Here is a 16,660-nt window from a genome sequence, read left to right on the forward strand (position 1 = left end):
CGTGCTTGAATTTGTTGCACTACACAGAACGTGTTTGAATAATTTGTTGCAATACACAGAACATGTTTGAATAATTTGTTGCACTACACAGAACGTGTTTGAATAATTTGTTGCATACACAGAACATGTTTGAATAATTTATTGCAATACACAGAACATGTTTGAATAATTTGTTGCACTACACAGAACGTGTTTGAATAATTTGTTGCAATACAGAGAACATGTTTGAATAATTTGTTGCAATACACAGAACGTGTTGAATAATTTGTTGCAAACACAGAATATGCTTGAGATATAAGTAGTTAGCTGAATAAAATATCATATTTTCCATATTAGTGTAAGTTATACAAAAACTGAATTAAACTTGTGTTGTTTCGTAAATTTAACGTGATCATTATGTTTAACATTTAAACGGTTGAACACATCACACATGTCAAATTTTCTAATTAAAATGAAAACGCATAACATTATTGTTTAATCCATCACTGGTTTGTTTTCTAGTTGATAGAGTGCGAATTCAATGAAGACAATTGTAGAAGATTTGTTGTTAAAACGGGAGGAAAGGAGAAATATGGTACTCAGTTGTATAACATGTGCAAAGAAAGTGGTAAGTGTCTTATTTTAGTTCCTATACTATAGAAAATTATATGAAATTGTAATGTTTTGAAAATTGGGCCTCCTCTGACTTCAGGAAAACAAAGACCTGAAAATGGTATCTTCACTTGACGGTGTTGTTACAAATACCTAAATTCATATTACTAAAATCGACAACTGAGAACAGGGGGTTTCAAACAACAAAATTAATACATTATGAAAGAAATAAATGTTTAAATTTTATTAAACGTAAAAAGATTCATAGTTTCATAAGAGTTATTTACGATACAGGAGTTAACATGAAATTTTATTTTTGTAAGTAGGGATGTTTGCAAAATGAGGTCGCAGGCAGAGTGAAGCAACCGTAGAAATATATTAAAATCATTATTTAACATATTTCTCGTACATAATTTTTATACTGCCGTTCTTCCGTGGTTGTATGAGACAATGTTATTACCCCGACTTCTCTACTGTAATAGTGAAGTCACATTATTAATTTGTTTACGTTTCTTAACCAAAACAGACCTGACATTTTTTTAAACAGATTTATTGATCGGTTACGATTATTGCCGCGGAAAGAATTAATTGATAATAGGCGCAAGTAGTAGAAAGTCAGTGTTAAAAGTAGGCTGTTTCTCATACACTATCGTATAATTGTCATTTTAAACAAGCTTTCTTAGTGTTAAAAAATCTACAGGGACATCATTTTATTTTACTTCAACTTTTATTGTACCTGATTTTTTGAATGTACTTCACTTCCACCCCTTCTACTAACGAAGTTCCAACTGTCCTCCACACAGAAACAAGGCCGCAGTACTGAGTTAGTGATTATAGTACGTTTGAGAAATATGTTCGCGTTCTCCAGTGACGAAAACTTCCAATATTGAATCATATTTTTGCACAGGTACTGTCGTCCGTTTGCCTACGTCGCATCCCGATTTCCCCCACCTGCTTCTGCTCGCTGCACTGTAAAGACTAGTGGCTGGGCTTTTTTAGCTCTTTTCTGAAAACATTAATTTTTGTTAGGAATTATTTGGACGTCTACGTAATATTATGCAACTTAAATAAAAGGCCTCGTTAATTAATTAACTATCACGTGATTCCCCACCCTTTCTACGATCCTGCGACATAACTACTTGGATAGACAGTAGATAGCATGTCTGAGTAATTTTATCTGTGCGGGTCGGGCAGAAGTGAAGATTGAATTTACAATACGTAAGGTACTCTTTTATAGAGTAGGTACAGAATTATTTCAACATGAGTTACTAAGTATGAAGGACGAAACTGGTAATTGGAATTAGATGCAATAGTCTAATAGTGCGATAATAGGCACAAAAGAACTGAAGCCTGTATCGAAATGAACGACCATCATTTTCAAAAATGTATTTACATATCCATATTAAGATTATTTTTCATTTTAACTTAACTCTCTATATTGTACGCTAATGTGCTGTAGACAATATAATATACACTGCATAATGAATACGTTCACATGGATAACTCATTTCGTGAATAAAAAACTGAATGTTAATACTGTACTGTATTTTGATTAAACAAAACCTAATTAAAATTATCAAAATCAAAATCGCGATATTTCCTACTTTACGTAAATGAACTACTTTTCGTCCCTCCTGTACCTAGTAAAGTGATTTGTTTGTATTTTACGCCAGTATCATCGAACTCCAATCGTGGAAGGAGGTAGCAAACGGTGTTTCCGGGTCTCAATCATTAATCCAAAAGTATAGCCAGGTTAATATTAAAAATGTTAGTACAAATAAAATGATGTCCCTGTACTTTTATGAATGGCTGTGTAAAAATTATAGGGTAGGTCGAGGTAATTAGCGTATAATGGGGTAATTTAGGTATAAGTTACAATTTATTGAATAAAACTTACCTAATCTTCAAACACATGCCAATTTAATATAGATTGTCTATTTCACAATTGAATGTTAAAAATGTGTGTTGATCACACTATTCCTGCCTGGTAAAAAAAAATGTTTTTTTTTTACCAGTCTGTGAAATAACCTATTACATTCAAAGCAATAAAAAAACTGGACCGACGGAATAATCAAAGTCCCCGAAATGAGCCACTGCGCATGCCACGCCCGCATTCACAAGATAGCGAGTAATCTATTGAAATTGTTGTAGTTTAGACTGCTGACGTAGCTCATTTCGAAAGCCATTAGAAAATAAGCTGGTAAAATTCACGTTCTGGGAATAATAAGTTAATTAACTAGTAAAATATCGCTGGAATCGAAAAGTATTGGGAATAAATTTGAATAAGAAACAAAAAAAGTTTCCTACCCAGGCAGGATTCGATTCACGAAAGTCTTAGTTACCAGTCTATCGTGCTGTCACTGTGAACAAAGCTCTGAAATCAGCTACAAGGATCGGTCCGGTTTTTTTGCCACTACTGTACATTAGACAATTTTAGAACATATTTTAAATAAATTTTAATAATATATCATAACATTTTGTTAGTGAATTACAATTTACAAACGTGGATATAATAATTATTAAGTTAATTGAGATCTAACCTAGTTTTTCGTTCCAGATATGCCACGTATACAAATTATGGATTGGTGAAAAACAAATAAGTATCCGAATTAAATATCCCAGATTTTAATGGGTTATATTAATTTAAGTTTACAAAATAAACCTTTTCAAGAACTTAAGTATTGACTGGAATTTTCTTATGTTGTTAGTCTGAATTAAAATTTTAAATACCTACCTAACTTCTACATTTTGTTCTAGGACACATACAGCAATCTATGTTTGGGATAATTTGATTTCATAAGAACTTAAAAGACAGTTTTACTTCAATAATACACATTATACCCAAATTTTCCCATCCATAGTGTAAATTGAGTATAGTTAAATTTAGGGTTATTATTATAAGAAAAGTCCAACATACTTGAAAATGCAATAAAATCATTCTAGAAAGCCACAATGCTAATATATAAAAAAAGACTGGAAACTTTTATCAACAGTAATCTCACTAGACGTTTTGATTTATCTAGAGAAAATCAAAACTCGAGTGGGATTTAATTGACTATTACACGATTAGAAGAAAGTATATAAAGATTAGAAGTAACGAAGTACTCCAATACAATAAAATATTAATTGACTTACGAAAATACAACTGTCTTCAAATGTATTATTGTACCATCTCAACATTATAAATATTACGCTAGATGCATGCTAGATGGCAGTAGTGTCTTTATACAGACACTGTAATGATTAGTATTCAATAAATCTTAATATTAAACAATCTCTGATACGTGACTATCCATAATATCATATAGCAGAAATTCTTCTTATCCTCTCAGAGCAGAAGCTATAACATAACCTAACTAATATACACAAATGTTAGAAAAAGTTTTAATTAACGACGATGACATAAAAAATAAACATTAATAATTTTAAAAGGAATAATTATTGAATGTACAATTTTCAAATTTGAATGTGGTTGGTGGTTCAATTGATGTTATATTGGACGTGTGCTTAATAGAAGTGGAACTCGTTGATTTAGGCCTACATGGTGTATTCAACTTATTCAGGATTTCCGAATGGTGCTCTTCATTTATTTGTAAATCGGATTTCTGAAGATGCATAGGTATGATCAGTGATTTTTATTAATTCTTGTTCTTGAATGCCAATGCGAGTCATATTTGAAACTGCTGTGCATCGACTGGAGTGGTTTGTAATTTTATATATATTTTTGACGTCCAGACCAGCGCAGTTTCAAATGTTGGCAAACAAAGAAACAAATGCTAGGGACGCGATAAAATTAAACAAATGCTAGGGACGCGATAAAATTGTGCGATAACCAGCCATGATTGGTTGAAATACGTCCTTTCGTACCGTTTTATTGGTCAAAAGTAGTATGACGTAGTAAGAGTGTAATAGTCATGGTAACTGACTATGGGTCTCTAAACTTAAAACTTAAACTACCCTATACCGAATGTGGAAGGAATTGTACATGAAAATGAAAGCAAATAGAGGAAAGAGTGATTCATGAAAGAGAGCATTCAGATAATGGGTGCTATCTTACGAATCAAGAAAGAATCAATCAAAGGAAGGTAGAGTTATTCAACCTTGGTTTCGTCTGAAATTTGGTAACTTTGTTTTTTAAAAATGTTAGTTAATTTTTTTATATTTAGACAGAGTTGGCTAGTGTCATCTGAATATGAGCAGTTCATAGGTGAAATGGCTCGATAGGAGGTTACAGAAACTAATTTATCATCACAACTTCATCAGCACCATCTTTCTTATTAGCATTTTCGTTAGGTAAAGGCTATAGGCGAGTGAGATCTGCTTCTTCATAAAGAAATGCTACTGAAATAGCCTATTACACTATAGGTTAGAATATTTTTACTCATTTCAACAATAATTTAAAAATATTACATTGTAACTGTTGTTTTTATAATGCACTGAACGGTCCTATTCTTTAGTTTGTTTTTATTAAATTCATTCTCCCTAAATATGCAAAGTAAAATAAATGCACATACCATTGTATGACGGATGTTATCTAACACAAAATGTAACTTATAGTGGGTGATGGAGATGACTGTTGTGATACTGGCCCCAAGGTCTGGAAGTGCATCATAGATATAGATGAATCAACTGGAAGACCTATTTAACACGTAAGTTTTCGCAATTAACTTTGGCAGTATTTGAAAAGAAATGGGAATGAAGTAGCTTTTATTGTTTTGTAGTCGTATCAAGTGACGTTGCCAATATGACAAATAATAATGGAAACAAGATTACAATCGAATAGAACATGATAAGAAATCAGGAATTTTACAATATAGTTATCAACAGTAATCTCACTAGAGGTTTTGATTTATCTAGAGAAAATCAAATCTCGAGTGGGATTTAACTGACTATTACACGATTAGAAGAAAGTATATATAATGATTAGAAGGAACGAAGTACTCCAATACAATTAAATATTAATTGACTTACGAAAATACAAAACTGTCTTCAAATTTGCACCATCTCAACATTATAAATATTACGCTAGTAGATGGCAGTAGTGTGTTATGAATAGCTGTTTTCTTATCAGTTTTGCCAACTATGGAATCTTCATTGAACTCCGTGGACAGTTACTGGTCAAGAAGGCTTTGTTGATTCAGTTTCATTTTTATTAAAACAGTTGCATTCCACTTCAATTATCCCGATCCCAGTAATCAACGTCACTTGACAGATGATTTTCAATAAATCTTAGTATTAAACAATCTCTGATACGTGACTATTCATAATATCATATAGTAGAAGCTATAACATAACCTAAATAATATAAACGAGTGTTAGAAAAGTTTTAATTAGGGATTATGAAATAAACAAGAAACATTTTAATTAACGACGATGAAATAAAAAATAAACATGAATAATTTTAAAAGGAACAATTATTGAAAGTAGGTACAATTTTCAAATTTGAATGTTTTAGTGGTTGGTGGTTCAGTTGATGTTATATTGGACGTGTGCGTAAAAGAAGTGAACTCGGTGATGTACACGGTGTATCCCTCAACTTATTCAGAATTTCCGAATGGTGCTCTTCATTTATTTGTAAATAGTGTTTCAGGGAAGATGCATAGCTATGGCCAATGATCTTTATTAATTCTTGTTCTGAATGCCAATGTGAGTCATATTTGAAAGTGCTGTGCATCGACTGGAGTGGTTTCCAATTTTCTGTTTTTTGACGTCCAGACCAGTGCAGTTTGAAATGATGGCAAACAAAGAAACAAATGCTAGGGTAGTGATAAAAATAAACAAATGCTAGGGACGCGATAAAATTAAACAAACGCTAGGGACGCGATAAAATTGTGCGATAAGCAGCCATGATTGTTTGAAAGACGTCCTTTCGTACCGTTTTATTGGTCAAAAGTAGAGTGACGTAGTAAAAGTGTAGTAGTCAACATAAAATTTAACGCGGTAAAAAGCTAAAGAAAGTAACATCTACAATTGTAGTTCTTATTGTAACTTCCCGTACTTATTTTATTAACTGCATATCAGAAAATAGAGAATGAAAGCAGTTGGTGCAATAAATTTCCGCAATCTCGTAATTTCGTCCAAGTGAAAAATACTGTGCGGAATATGTGGTAATTCTATAGAAATTCTACACTAATGACGCCCTTTTCCCAATCTGGTGTGTGGGCTATGAACGGATATTAGAATGAGGAGAAACATATGATGGGAGATTGGGAGATCCCAGATAGCAACATTGTCGATGATTACACTGGTCTACAAAATCATATTTTTTTAATTATCGGAAATGAAAGCATGCGTCTCTAAACCAGTTTTTCGTACTGATTACGAAAATACTTTTTAATTTTTTCTAGCACATACAGTTTTTACAGTATAGTATAGGGGAGACTATTGTACCTTTAGCATAGTGTACCTTTGAAATGTTTTGTTTTTTAATTTTTGCTGTTACCTAGAAGACTCAAACTGAAGTAGAATGTAGAGAAAGCCGCTAAGTAGCTCTGGTCGTAGTTTCAGTTTGATTTACTGCAAAGTGTGAGTTCTGTAAACAAAAGAATTTTTTTAGTACCAAAGGTAAACATTTCGTTCATTGATATATGTTTTCTAACACAAAACCAGATTGTATTTGTTAATATCTTACAAATACAGTGTGTTTCCTATCATGTGGTGAGTAATAACATATTTTAATTTCCATGATTTATTCGAATCTCTAGTTCTGGGAGCCATATTTGTTTAAAAGTGCACCCTCTTGTACCTTTGAACACAAAACATCTTGTACCATGGAATATGTTCCAAGGTACAAAATACTTACTTACTTACTTATTGGCTTTTAAGGAACCCGGAGGTTCATTGCCGCCCTCACCTAAGCCCGCCATTGATCCCTATCCTGAGCAAGATTAATCCAGTCTCTATCATCATATCCCACCTCCCTCAAATCCATTTTAATATTATCTTCCCATCTACGTCTCGGCCTCTCTAAAGGTCTTTTTCCCGCCGGCCTCCCAACTAACACTCTATATGCATTTCTGGATTCGCCCATACGTGCTACATGCCCTGCCCATCTCAAGCGTCTGGATTTAATGTTCCTAATTATGTCAGGTGAAGAATACAATGCATGCAGCTTTGCGTTGTGTAACTTTCTCCATTCTCCTGTAACTTCATCCCTCTTAGCCCCAAATATTTTCCTAAGCACCTTATTCTCAAACACCCTTAATCTATGTTCCTCTCTCAAAGTAAGAGTCCAAGCTTCGCAACCATATAGAACAACCGGTACTATAACTGTTTTATAAATTCTAACTTTCAGATTTTTTGACAGCAGACTAGATGACGAAAGCTTCTCAACCAAATAATAACAGGCATTTCCCATATTTATTCTGCGTTTAATTTCCTCCCGAGTGTCATTTATATTTGTTACTGTTGCTCCAAGATATTTGAATTTTTCCACCTCTTCGAAGGATAAATCTCTAATTTTTATATTTCCATTTCGTATCAGTTTTTATTTTTCTTTTATTTTAAGCTCATGTCACGAAGTAAGTCTGGAGTTAAGAGGTTTCCAATTGATTCGGATGCCTTGAAGAAAGCTGTTGAAGCAGTTATTGCTTCTCTAGGAGATAAAATCTCACTCAGAGAAGCCTGCTCTGGTTTATGATGGCAAATACATTTTAAATATGACTGTCAGTTCTTACAGCTATATTCCCACCTACATTCCAGCTGTTCCAACTTACAAGAGGGTATGTTTCAAGGTACATGAACCTGTTGTACCTTTGAACACATTACATATACCATCATTTTATTTTTTCCATTCTTAATAGATCTGTAAAACAGAAAAATACATGCAGGAAGTTGTGAAGGAATCTTCAATAATTATTTCAAGCATTTTTTTATTTAAAATATTTCATTTTTCAAAATTAAAAAAAAATTAAATTTTAAAAGCGTTTAGAGGTACAACAATCTCCCCTATAATATGTTATTGCGGAAGGGTATATTGATATCCGTAAATCTGATGAAATGATAATAATAATAATAATAATAATAATAATAATAATAATAATAATAAACTTATCTTCTGTGATTAAAAGGTAGTTGACTTCCTCTTTTTAAGGTTTCTGGGGCTTTCCAGTACAACATCCAGCAGTAATTCGCCATTATGAAATGATTACAGAAACCTTGGTAACGTTGCTCCATTGATTTTATATCCTGGTGGAAACTTTCCCCTTGCTCATCGCTTACTTCACCAATGTTTTCTGGGAAGAATTCTAGATGGGAATGCAGGAAATGAGCTTTTAGTGACTTACGATACCCAAGTTCTTTGTATGAGTGTAGAAGTTTGCGGACACCATTCTTGAAATCAGGAGCTTTCTTCATGCCTAATAAATTTCCGCAAACCCTTTGAAACTTTCCCAAGCTGCTTGTTCTTTGTCTGTCAGAATAGTAACGAAAGCTTCATCTTTAAGGATTTCTCGGACTTGGGGTCTAACAAAGATAACTTCCTTTAATTCTGCTTCGCTAAGTCGAGGAAATGTATCTCTCAAATACTGAAATCCTTGTGACTTTATATTCGCCATTGTTTTTTACTATACACTTTATCAATCTCAATTTTATATGTAGAGGAGGAAGAAATATCTTCTTGGGATTCACAAGGTGTTGGTTAAAGTTAAAGTTATGTTTTATTTAACGACGCTCGCAACTGCAGAGGTTATATCAGCGTCGCCGGATGTGCCGGAATTTTGTCCCGCAGGAGTTCTTTTACATGCCAGTAAATCTACTGACATGAGCCTGTCGCATTTAAGCACACTTAAATGCCATCGACCTGGCCCGGGATCGAACCCGCAACCTTGGGCATAGAAGGCCGCACACACACAAGGTGTTGGTATTTAACAGAATGTTCTCCTGGTTCATACATCTTCCTTAGTTCCCAGTCATGTTTAATACAGGATGTAACAACTTTAATGTTTAGAATTTCTGGAACATGTTCCCTGACACATTCTACGTTGATTAAACCTAACATACCTATATCCGAAATTGAGAGGTTACAGAGATAACAGAGCTGGAAAAATAGAACTTCTTGCAGCTCCAAGCATTATACCGTTTATACAAGGCCTATTTTATGGCATTACTAAGTAGAGATACATAAGAAACATTTGAAAAACAGTGAATGAAGGAAATTTTACTTTTAAGAGAAATTAAATTAAAATTGTTTAGGTTGCTAAGGAAACGAAACAGACAACAGTTTAAAATAACAGTTGTGAGAAAAATAAACCGTATTGTGACTAGTCTTTTTATTGAGTTTTGACCATTAAAACATGCCTTTTGTGTACACACATCAGGCATACGACGACATAGTTTATGTGTATGGACTGTGTGATGGCAATGCAACAGCAGCTGTTTTGGCATATCAAGCATGGTTCCCAAATCGTAGGATTCCTAGTGCACAGGTATTTTCACGTGCCTATTGGCAAATTTCAAGAAGTACAGTGTTTGGAATCTTAAGGACATTTTTTTTCAACTTTGCACTGCTTCTTTCATACTCACAAGTAGTTGATATTGAAATGTAATATGGTACTAATAAAAATAATGACATAGACATGTCACTTTCGGAAATTGGTGTTACTTCTTTCAGTATTCAGCGATAAAATTAAACTTAAAAATTTAACTTTGGGGTACAAATACTCCAAACCTATAGAACTTTGGATATAGGTATGTTAGGTTTAATCGACGTAGAACGTGTCAGGGAACATGTTCCAGAAATTCTAAACATTAAAGTTGTTACACCCTGTATAATGCGGCTACCCAAAAGGCATAAGAAACAGCAAAACTTTGTGAAGTCAGTTTGCATGACCATCAACATGCTAAAAACCTTGAGATCTCCAGAGATATTCCACTGGTAACGATGGTAACAAGGTGTCTCTAGTAGCAATTTCGTGTTGACATAGATTTTCTTAAGATGCACAGAATGGGCAATTGGAATGAAAGGTTTAAAATTACCATTATGGAGAAGTACAGCCTTCAGACTTTGCTGTGAGGAGTCAATGAATAGTTTCCAATCTGATGGTATATGCTCTTGACGCAGTTCTGTGAATAGGGCATTAATGTTATGACAATGAACCATTGGTTGGACCATCAACCACAAAAAATTGATTTAAGTTCTGATTCCTTATCTGGAAATGGCAAACTCTGACATCATCCTTTAAGGGAACCAGGTAGTGAATAATTAGGGGTCAAAAATCCTATTTTTTTTTATTTTGTGTTTTAAAAAAGTTCAAAACTTGCTCTTTGAAACAATATAAATATTGTGAGGTTATTTTTTTTTTCAGATAAGCCCTTTAAATGACCTCTTTAAATCTGGCGTGCATGTAATTCATACATCCCTCATTTTTTTAACTGCAGTTTTCCATAAGTTGACATTTTTCAAACTTAAGTGCATTTTTCTCTGAAACTACTGAATCAATTTACATGAAATGTTTACAGTGTTTTCTGCAGCCTGTGTTCTACAAAGTAGACCTACGGATTTAAGAATATCACACACATAACACGAGAAAAAAAATATATATACATACATTGAAAAAAATTACGAATAAAGTTAAACGAAGTTCAATATATATATATATATATATATATATATATATATATATATATATATATATATATATATATATATTCTGTTTCACTGAAAATGAAATATTTAACTAAATTTTGATCTAGAATTTATCATAGACATTACTAGATAACATAAAAAATACAAGATGTATGAGTGAAAATTGTAGCAAGTAATGTGCACCTGAAGAATGAGGTACATTTAGCAAAGTGGAAAAACAGGTTATCAGTTAGAGCTTTTATTTTGCACTTGGATAAGAAACTAATTAGTTGTCTTTTATGCCACTGAATTCAGAACGATTGATTGTATAACCGTGGAAACTTTTATTCCACTCCGAGCACTAAAAGCCTAAAAATATTAAACTAAACTTTTGTACTGAATTTTTTTAATCGCACAGGCATCACTACCTAGGTACTCCCCTTAACATGTCCCTTTCCTTCAACCTAGAAGCAAGAAGTTCTGCTTTGTATTTCGGTAAAGAAAGATCTCTAATTATGTCATTCAGTTCCTGCTGGGAGATATTCATCATCATGACCCCATCTAAATTTTTAAACTTTGATTAGTATGAAAAAAATGATCACACCAAAGATATGCGAACCCATGCGGGACGTAATAAAAGATAGCATAGCATTAACACAAGAGTCTAGGGAGCGTAAGCAATTCTGCTCCTCGCAATGCCGAATGAGGACGGAAAGAGGCGAATGCTATACATGCTATGCCGAATGACAGCGAAAGCCGTAGAGAGGAAGCAGGCAATACTGCTCCTCGGAATGCCGTGCGGTGTGGAGATTTTGTATTTTAAATTAAATTAAACTTATCTTTAAAGACCTGTATTTCAGCATCTGCGTACATATGACATGATTCACCATTACTGTGTTTGTCCGAAGATGAGAAGGGAAATTCTGCACGTGCTCACTGATGTAATAATATAGTTTTTATGTTAAAATACATCTTGAGGTAGGCCTAACTGAATTTGCGGTCATTATCTGTATTATAATTAAATATAAATAAATCTAATTACAATTAAAATGGCAATGTTAATGCACAAAACAGATGTATACGTTCATTTGAACTTCACAACAATGTAAACGCAAAGAACAATTTGTTTAAAGCATTTCTTAATTAATTTTTGATGTTTCCAATTCCGCCAACATAATATAATAATTTCTGAATTCCCATAACAATTGTAAAATAAGAAAAATACCAATGTACAACAATGCTTTCCGGCATTGTTAGTAGTAAATATATCCTACATCAGTATAGTAATATATACCAATATTCCTCAATTCAATGAATATTTGTGAAGGAACTATAAAAAAAAACCTTTAAAATTAAGATTATTCTAATAATTTTCACACCTCTGTAATACAGACAATGACCGAAAATTCAGTTAGGCCTACCTCAAGATATATTTTAACATAAAAACTATATTATTACATCAGTGAGCACGTGACCGCACGGCATTCCGAGAAGCAGTATTGCCTGCTTCCTCTCTTACGGCTGTCGCTGTCATTCAGCATAGCAGGTATAGTATTCGTGTCTTTCCGCCCTCATTCGGCATTGCGAGGAGCAGAATTGCTTACGCTCCCTAGACTCTTGTCGCATTAACATCGTCAGTATCTTTGTCTTTCCTGTTGCATCAATTTAATATAAACAAGTAATACGGCAAACTAGCTGCGGATGTTATGAGAATTAAGCAATATAAAAAAAAAACGTAATAAAATATGTACATAAAACATTCTATCTGCTTAATAACAAAGAATTTTCTGAAGTTATTTATACCATTTTCACATGGATAACAGTCTATCATCTCCCAAAATAACTGTGTGTGCTAGAAAAAACTAATTACAGATTTGAAATCAGCAGTCCAAATTTAGCCAAATCCGCGTATTACGTTCCTTGACGAGTTTTCTCTTTTGTAGACCATTGTTATTGTAAGGAGCACTAGATGGCAGAACAGTTGAGGAGACAAAACATTATCTTATAGATGGCTCTTCTGTCTTAAGTTCTCTCTCTTCTCCACTCTTTTCTTGTTTTTAGTAGGTTATTTTTACGACGCTTTATCAACATCTAAGTTTATTTAGCGTCTGAATGTGATGAAGGTGATAATGCCGGTGAAATGAGTCCGGGGTCCAGCACCGAAAGTTACCCAGCATTTGCTCATATTGGGTTGAGGGAAAACCCCGGAAAAAACCTCAACCAGGTAACTTGCCCCGACCGGGAATCGAACCTGGGCCACCTGGTTTCGCGGCCCGACGCGTTGACCGTTACTCCACAAGTGTGGACTCTCTTTTCTTGTTTTTCCTTCCTCCACAGTCCTTCCTTCGTCATCTTCTTCAAACCTCGCTTGTTTATTTCTTCTCTATTACGTCCTGTATTATGACATTTTATTAATGTACAACTTACCTTGTGTGGTTTCCATCTTTCGATCCAGCGTCGTTATTGTTCCGAGATGTTGTCTTAACGATCTCAAACAGATTTTAAATATTTAATTGTAGTAAGACTTGATGAAGAATGCGTTTGTGGCAGCGTACCAACTTAGATAACAGTTGTGTAGCTTACTTTGTGGGCGAAACGTACATTTTCACGAAAGTAATCCGACTTTAAAAGCCTAAACTAACCAAACTTAAGGGGAGAGGATGGTATTTTTTTAAATTTTTTTCCTATTTAGTATAAATTATTAATTTTTTGTATGTAGAGAGCTCATATCTGTGGCAACTCAACCAAATAAAAATATTTAAAAAAAAAAATTATTTGGGGGCCCAAATTTGAAAAAAATATACCCAATGCAGGATTGTATTAAAACCGATATATCTAAACCGTTTTTAAAGATAGATTCAAACAGTTTTTGCAATGTATTTGCAAAAGTATGTTCTACGAACTGTCTGTAACAGAATTTTGATATTAGTCCCTACGTTTGTAAAATAAACAATTAAAATTTAGTAACAATTTTCTGATTTACTTTCTTGCAAATAAACGGACGTATTTTTAAAATGAAATCAATTAACAAAATTCTGTTACAGAGAAAAGTTTCCTAATAGTCTAAAGAATGTGTGTTCTAAATTTCTTGCATGTATCTTTGATAGTTCAGAAATTATATCCATTTTGTCTGGCAATGTAACAAAAAAAAATGAAGTTACTGGAAACCGATAAAAGCGGGCGTGTGATTTAAAAATCCATAGCGCAGGAAGTTTAAAAATGACGTCTCAACGTCCGATAAGGGCACAAATACCCACAAAATGTTATGCAATGCATTCCACACATATCAAAGGGTACTTTAAAGAAAAAAAAATGAAAATTTAATTTACCGGAAACAACAATAAGAGTGGGTAAGCGATTTAAAAATCCATAATGCAGGAAGTTTAAAAATGGCGATCCACACATATCACAGGGTATTTTAAAGATTTTTTTTTTTTTGAAAATTTAGTCATTTTTCATCAAAAATACCATCCTCTCCCCTTAATCTGTCACAGATTCGTATATGCAAGGTATATAAGCGGAACAGATATATTGCATAGCCATCTTTTCTGAGTGATGTTTTCTGTCGAAGATGATAGGGAGCGGAGATAATGAGCGGAGCCATGTTTGGAGAGGAACAAACTGGCGTCACTGTGTTTAAACTTCATGATTACACAAGAAAGTAATAAAGGAGATTTACGTGGAAAGTATGTGTCGCTGCAACGTGAAACCACTTGTTTATTACTATTTGTATGTCAGCAAAAAATATAGCCTCCTTTGGTGTAGAATATCTGAAAAATTGTCTGATATTTTAGTGCAAGGAATTTACTGCGTCTGTGACGTCACTTAAAAGCGAGTTTCATCGTCATATGTATTGATATCATTTAATTGAAATAGTGTCACGAAGCTCAATACGTAGGGAATATTTAGATTTATTTAATTTAGATTTAGATTTTATTTAATAATAACATATACATAAAAACGTTACATTAAAAATACCCCGAAAGAGCAAAGCTCGTGTTCGGGGACAGTTCCGTTACATAGATATACATACTTTGTACACAAAATACTTAAGGAAAAAACTCACATAAAGATTGTAATAAAATTAGTAAATAATAATACTAGTAATAACTGAGTGAAAAAAAGAGACGATGTTGAGATTGATGGATTAATATTAAATTATTATTAGTAGTGTAATTAGTGCAGGTCATGTTGATATAGTAACCAAGATAAAATAGAAAAATACACTTAGGATAGAAATAAACTTGTATATACAGGGAAATCTGTCATATAATTTTTTTAATTCTGGATTTGAAAATTTCATTGCTTAAAGTAGTCAATTCTGGATGAAATTTTATTATCGAATTATATAGACGGTGACCATAATTTGTACTGTGTAGTAAAGCAGCAGATGTGAAATATTTAGGTTCAACTAATTTAAGAATTTCATTTCGTCTCGTATTATGAGCATGTGGCTGAGCTACAAATTTCATTCTATTTTTATGATAGAATTTCATTAAAGAGTATTTATAAATTTGGTCAATTCTAAAAACATTCAATTTGGAATGGATCAAATTTGTTGGATAATCCAGTCGCCTTTTCAAACAAATTTTGATTATACGTTTTTTGTAATATAATTAGAGGAAAAATAGCAGTTTCTGTAATGCCTCCCCATCCAGTTATACCATATTGGATATGCATCCATAGATAGTTGCTAACCACTAGGATCGCTACTATCGCCTCATCACAAACAATGCGAAATAATACCGGCACAGTCTATTGTTCCTAGTACCCTCAACAACTCAAACTTCGTGACTGTGGCAGACTTTGGTACTGTGGTACATGTGATAAATTGAAATTGTCTGTTTGTTCCCGTGCTTTGATTAAACGTCGCAATTGAAAATGTAACTTTCAGAACAACGAATGAATATTAAATGTAGTGTTTCGCTGAAAAAAAAAAACACGTTTAGAATACTTGAAGAGACACTGGGTAAAGCGGTAGCACGACCAGCAGTCTAAACGTCAGTCATGTTAATGAAAAACGAAATCATCCCCTTAGAAACGAAATTTCCCTCCGGACGAGAGCAAAGGCAAATTATTCTGAAGTTTTTCTTTCATGCTTGGAGGCTCGTCCATTACGAATCCATTCCAAACGGGTGTACCGTAACAAAAGAAAAGTACTATTACGTCGAAACTCTTCTTCGCCTCCGGGATGCACTGAGAAAGAAACATCCGAAAAGAGTGAAAGTGTAATATAATAATTTCATATGTCCAAATATTTATACGTAACCACACGTAAACAGAATCGTTAATGTATTAGATAATGCTTTCACACAGAAATCTGATGATGTCAAATAAGGCGAAAACGTTCATTGAAAAACATTTGTTTTTGTTGTATAGTCAACTGTCCGAAGACAGATCTGATCCCCACAAGTTATACCAACAAGACCCCACTTATGAGGCAACTAGGTCACGAGATAATGGAGTACGGTTGCCAGTTTCTTTTCCCCCTCCATTGTGTACATC

General features: G+C 33.4%; 1 protein-coding gene across 1 annotated transcript in view; it reads left to right on the forward strand.

Annotated features, from left to right (window-relative positions):
• Positions 1–16,660, forward strand: part of Obp22a (Odorant-binding protein 22a) — a 31,726-nt gene that overhangs the window by 12,342 nt on the left and 2,724 nt on the right. Inside the window, exons 5-6 of the mRNA XM_069830100.1 lie at positions 502–607; positions 5,149–5,240. Of these exons, the coding sequence (XP_069686201.1) occupies positions 502–607; positions 5,149–5,237 (195 nt within the window). The 3' untranslated portion in view covers positions 5,238–5,240. The remainder of the gene's footprint in view (positions 1–501; positions 608–5,148; positions 5,241–16,660) is intronic.

The sequence above is a fragment of the Periplaneta americana genome, chromosome 7 (assembly GCF_040183065.1).
Source record: "Periplaneta americana isolate PAMFEO1 chromosome 7, P.americana_PAMFEO1_priV1, whole genome shotgun sequence".
Taxonomy (NCBI): domain Eukaryota; kingdom Metazoa; phylum Arthropoda; class Insecta; order Blattodea; family Blattidae; genus Periplaneta; species Periplaneta americana.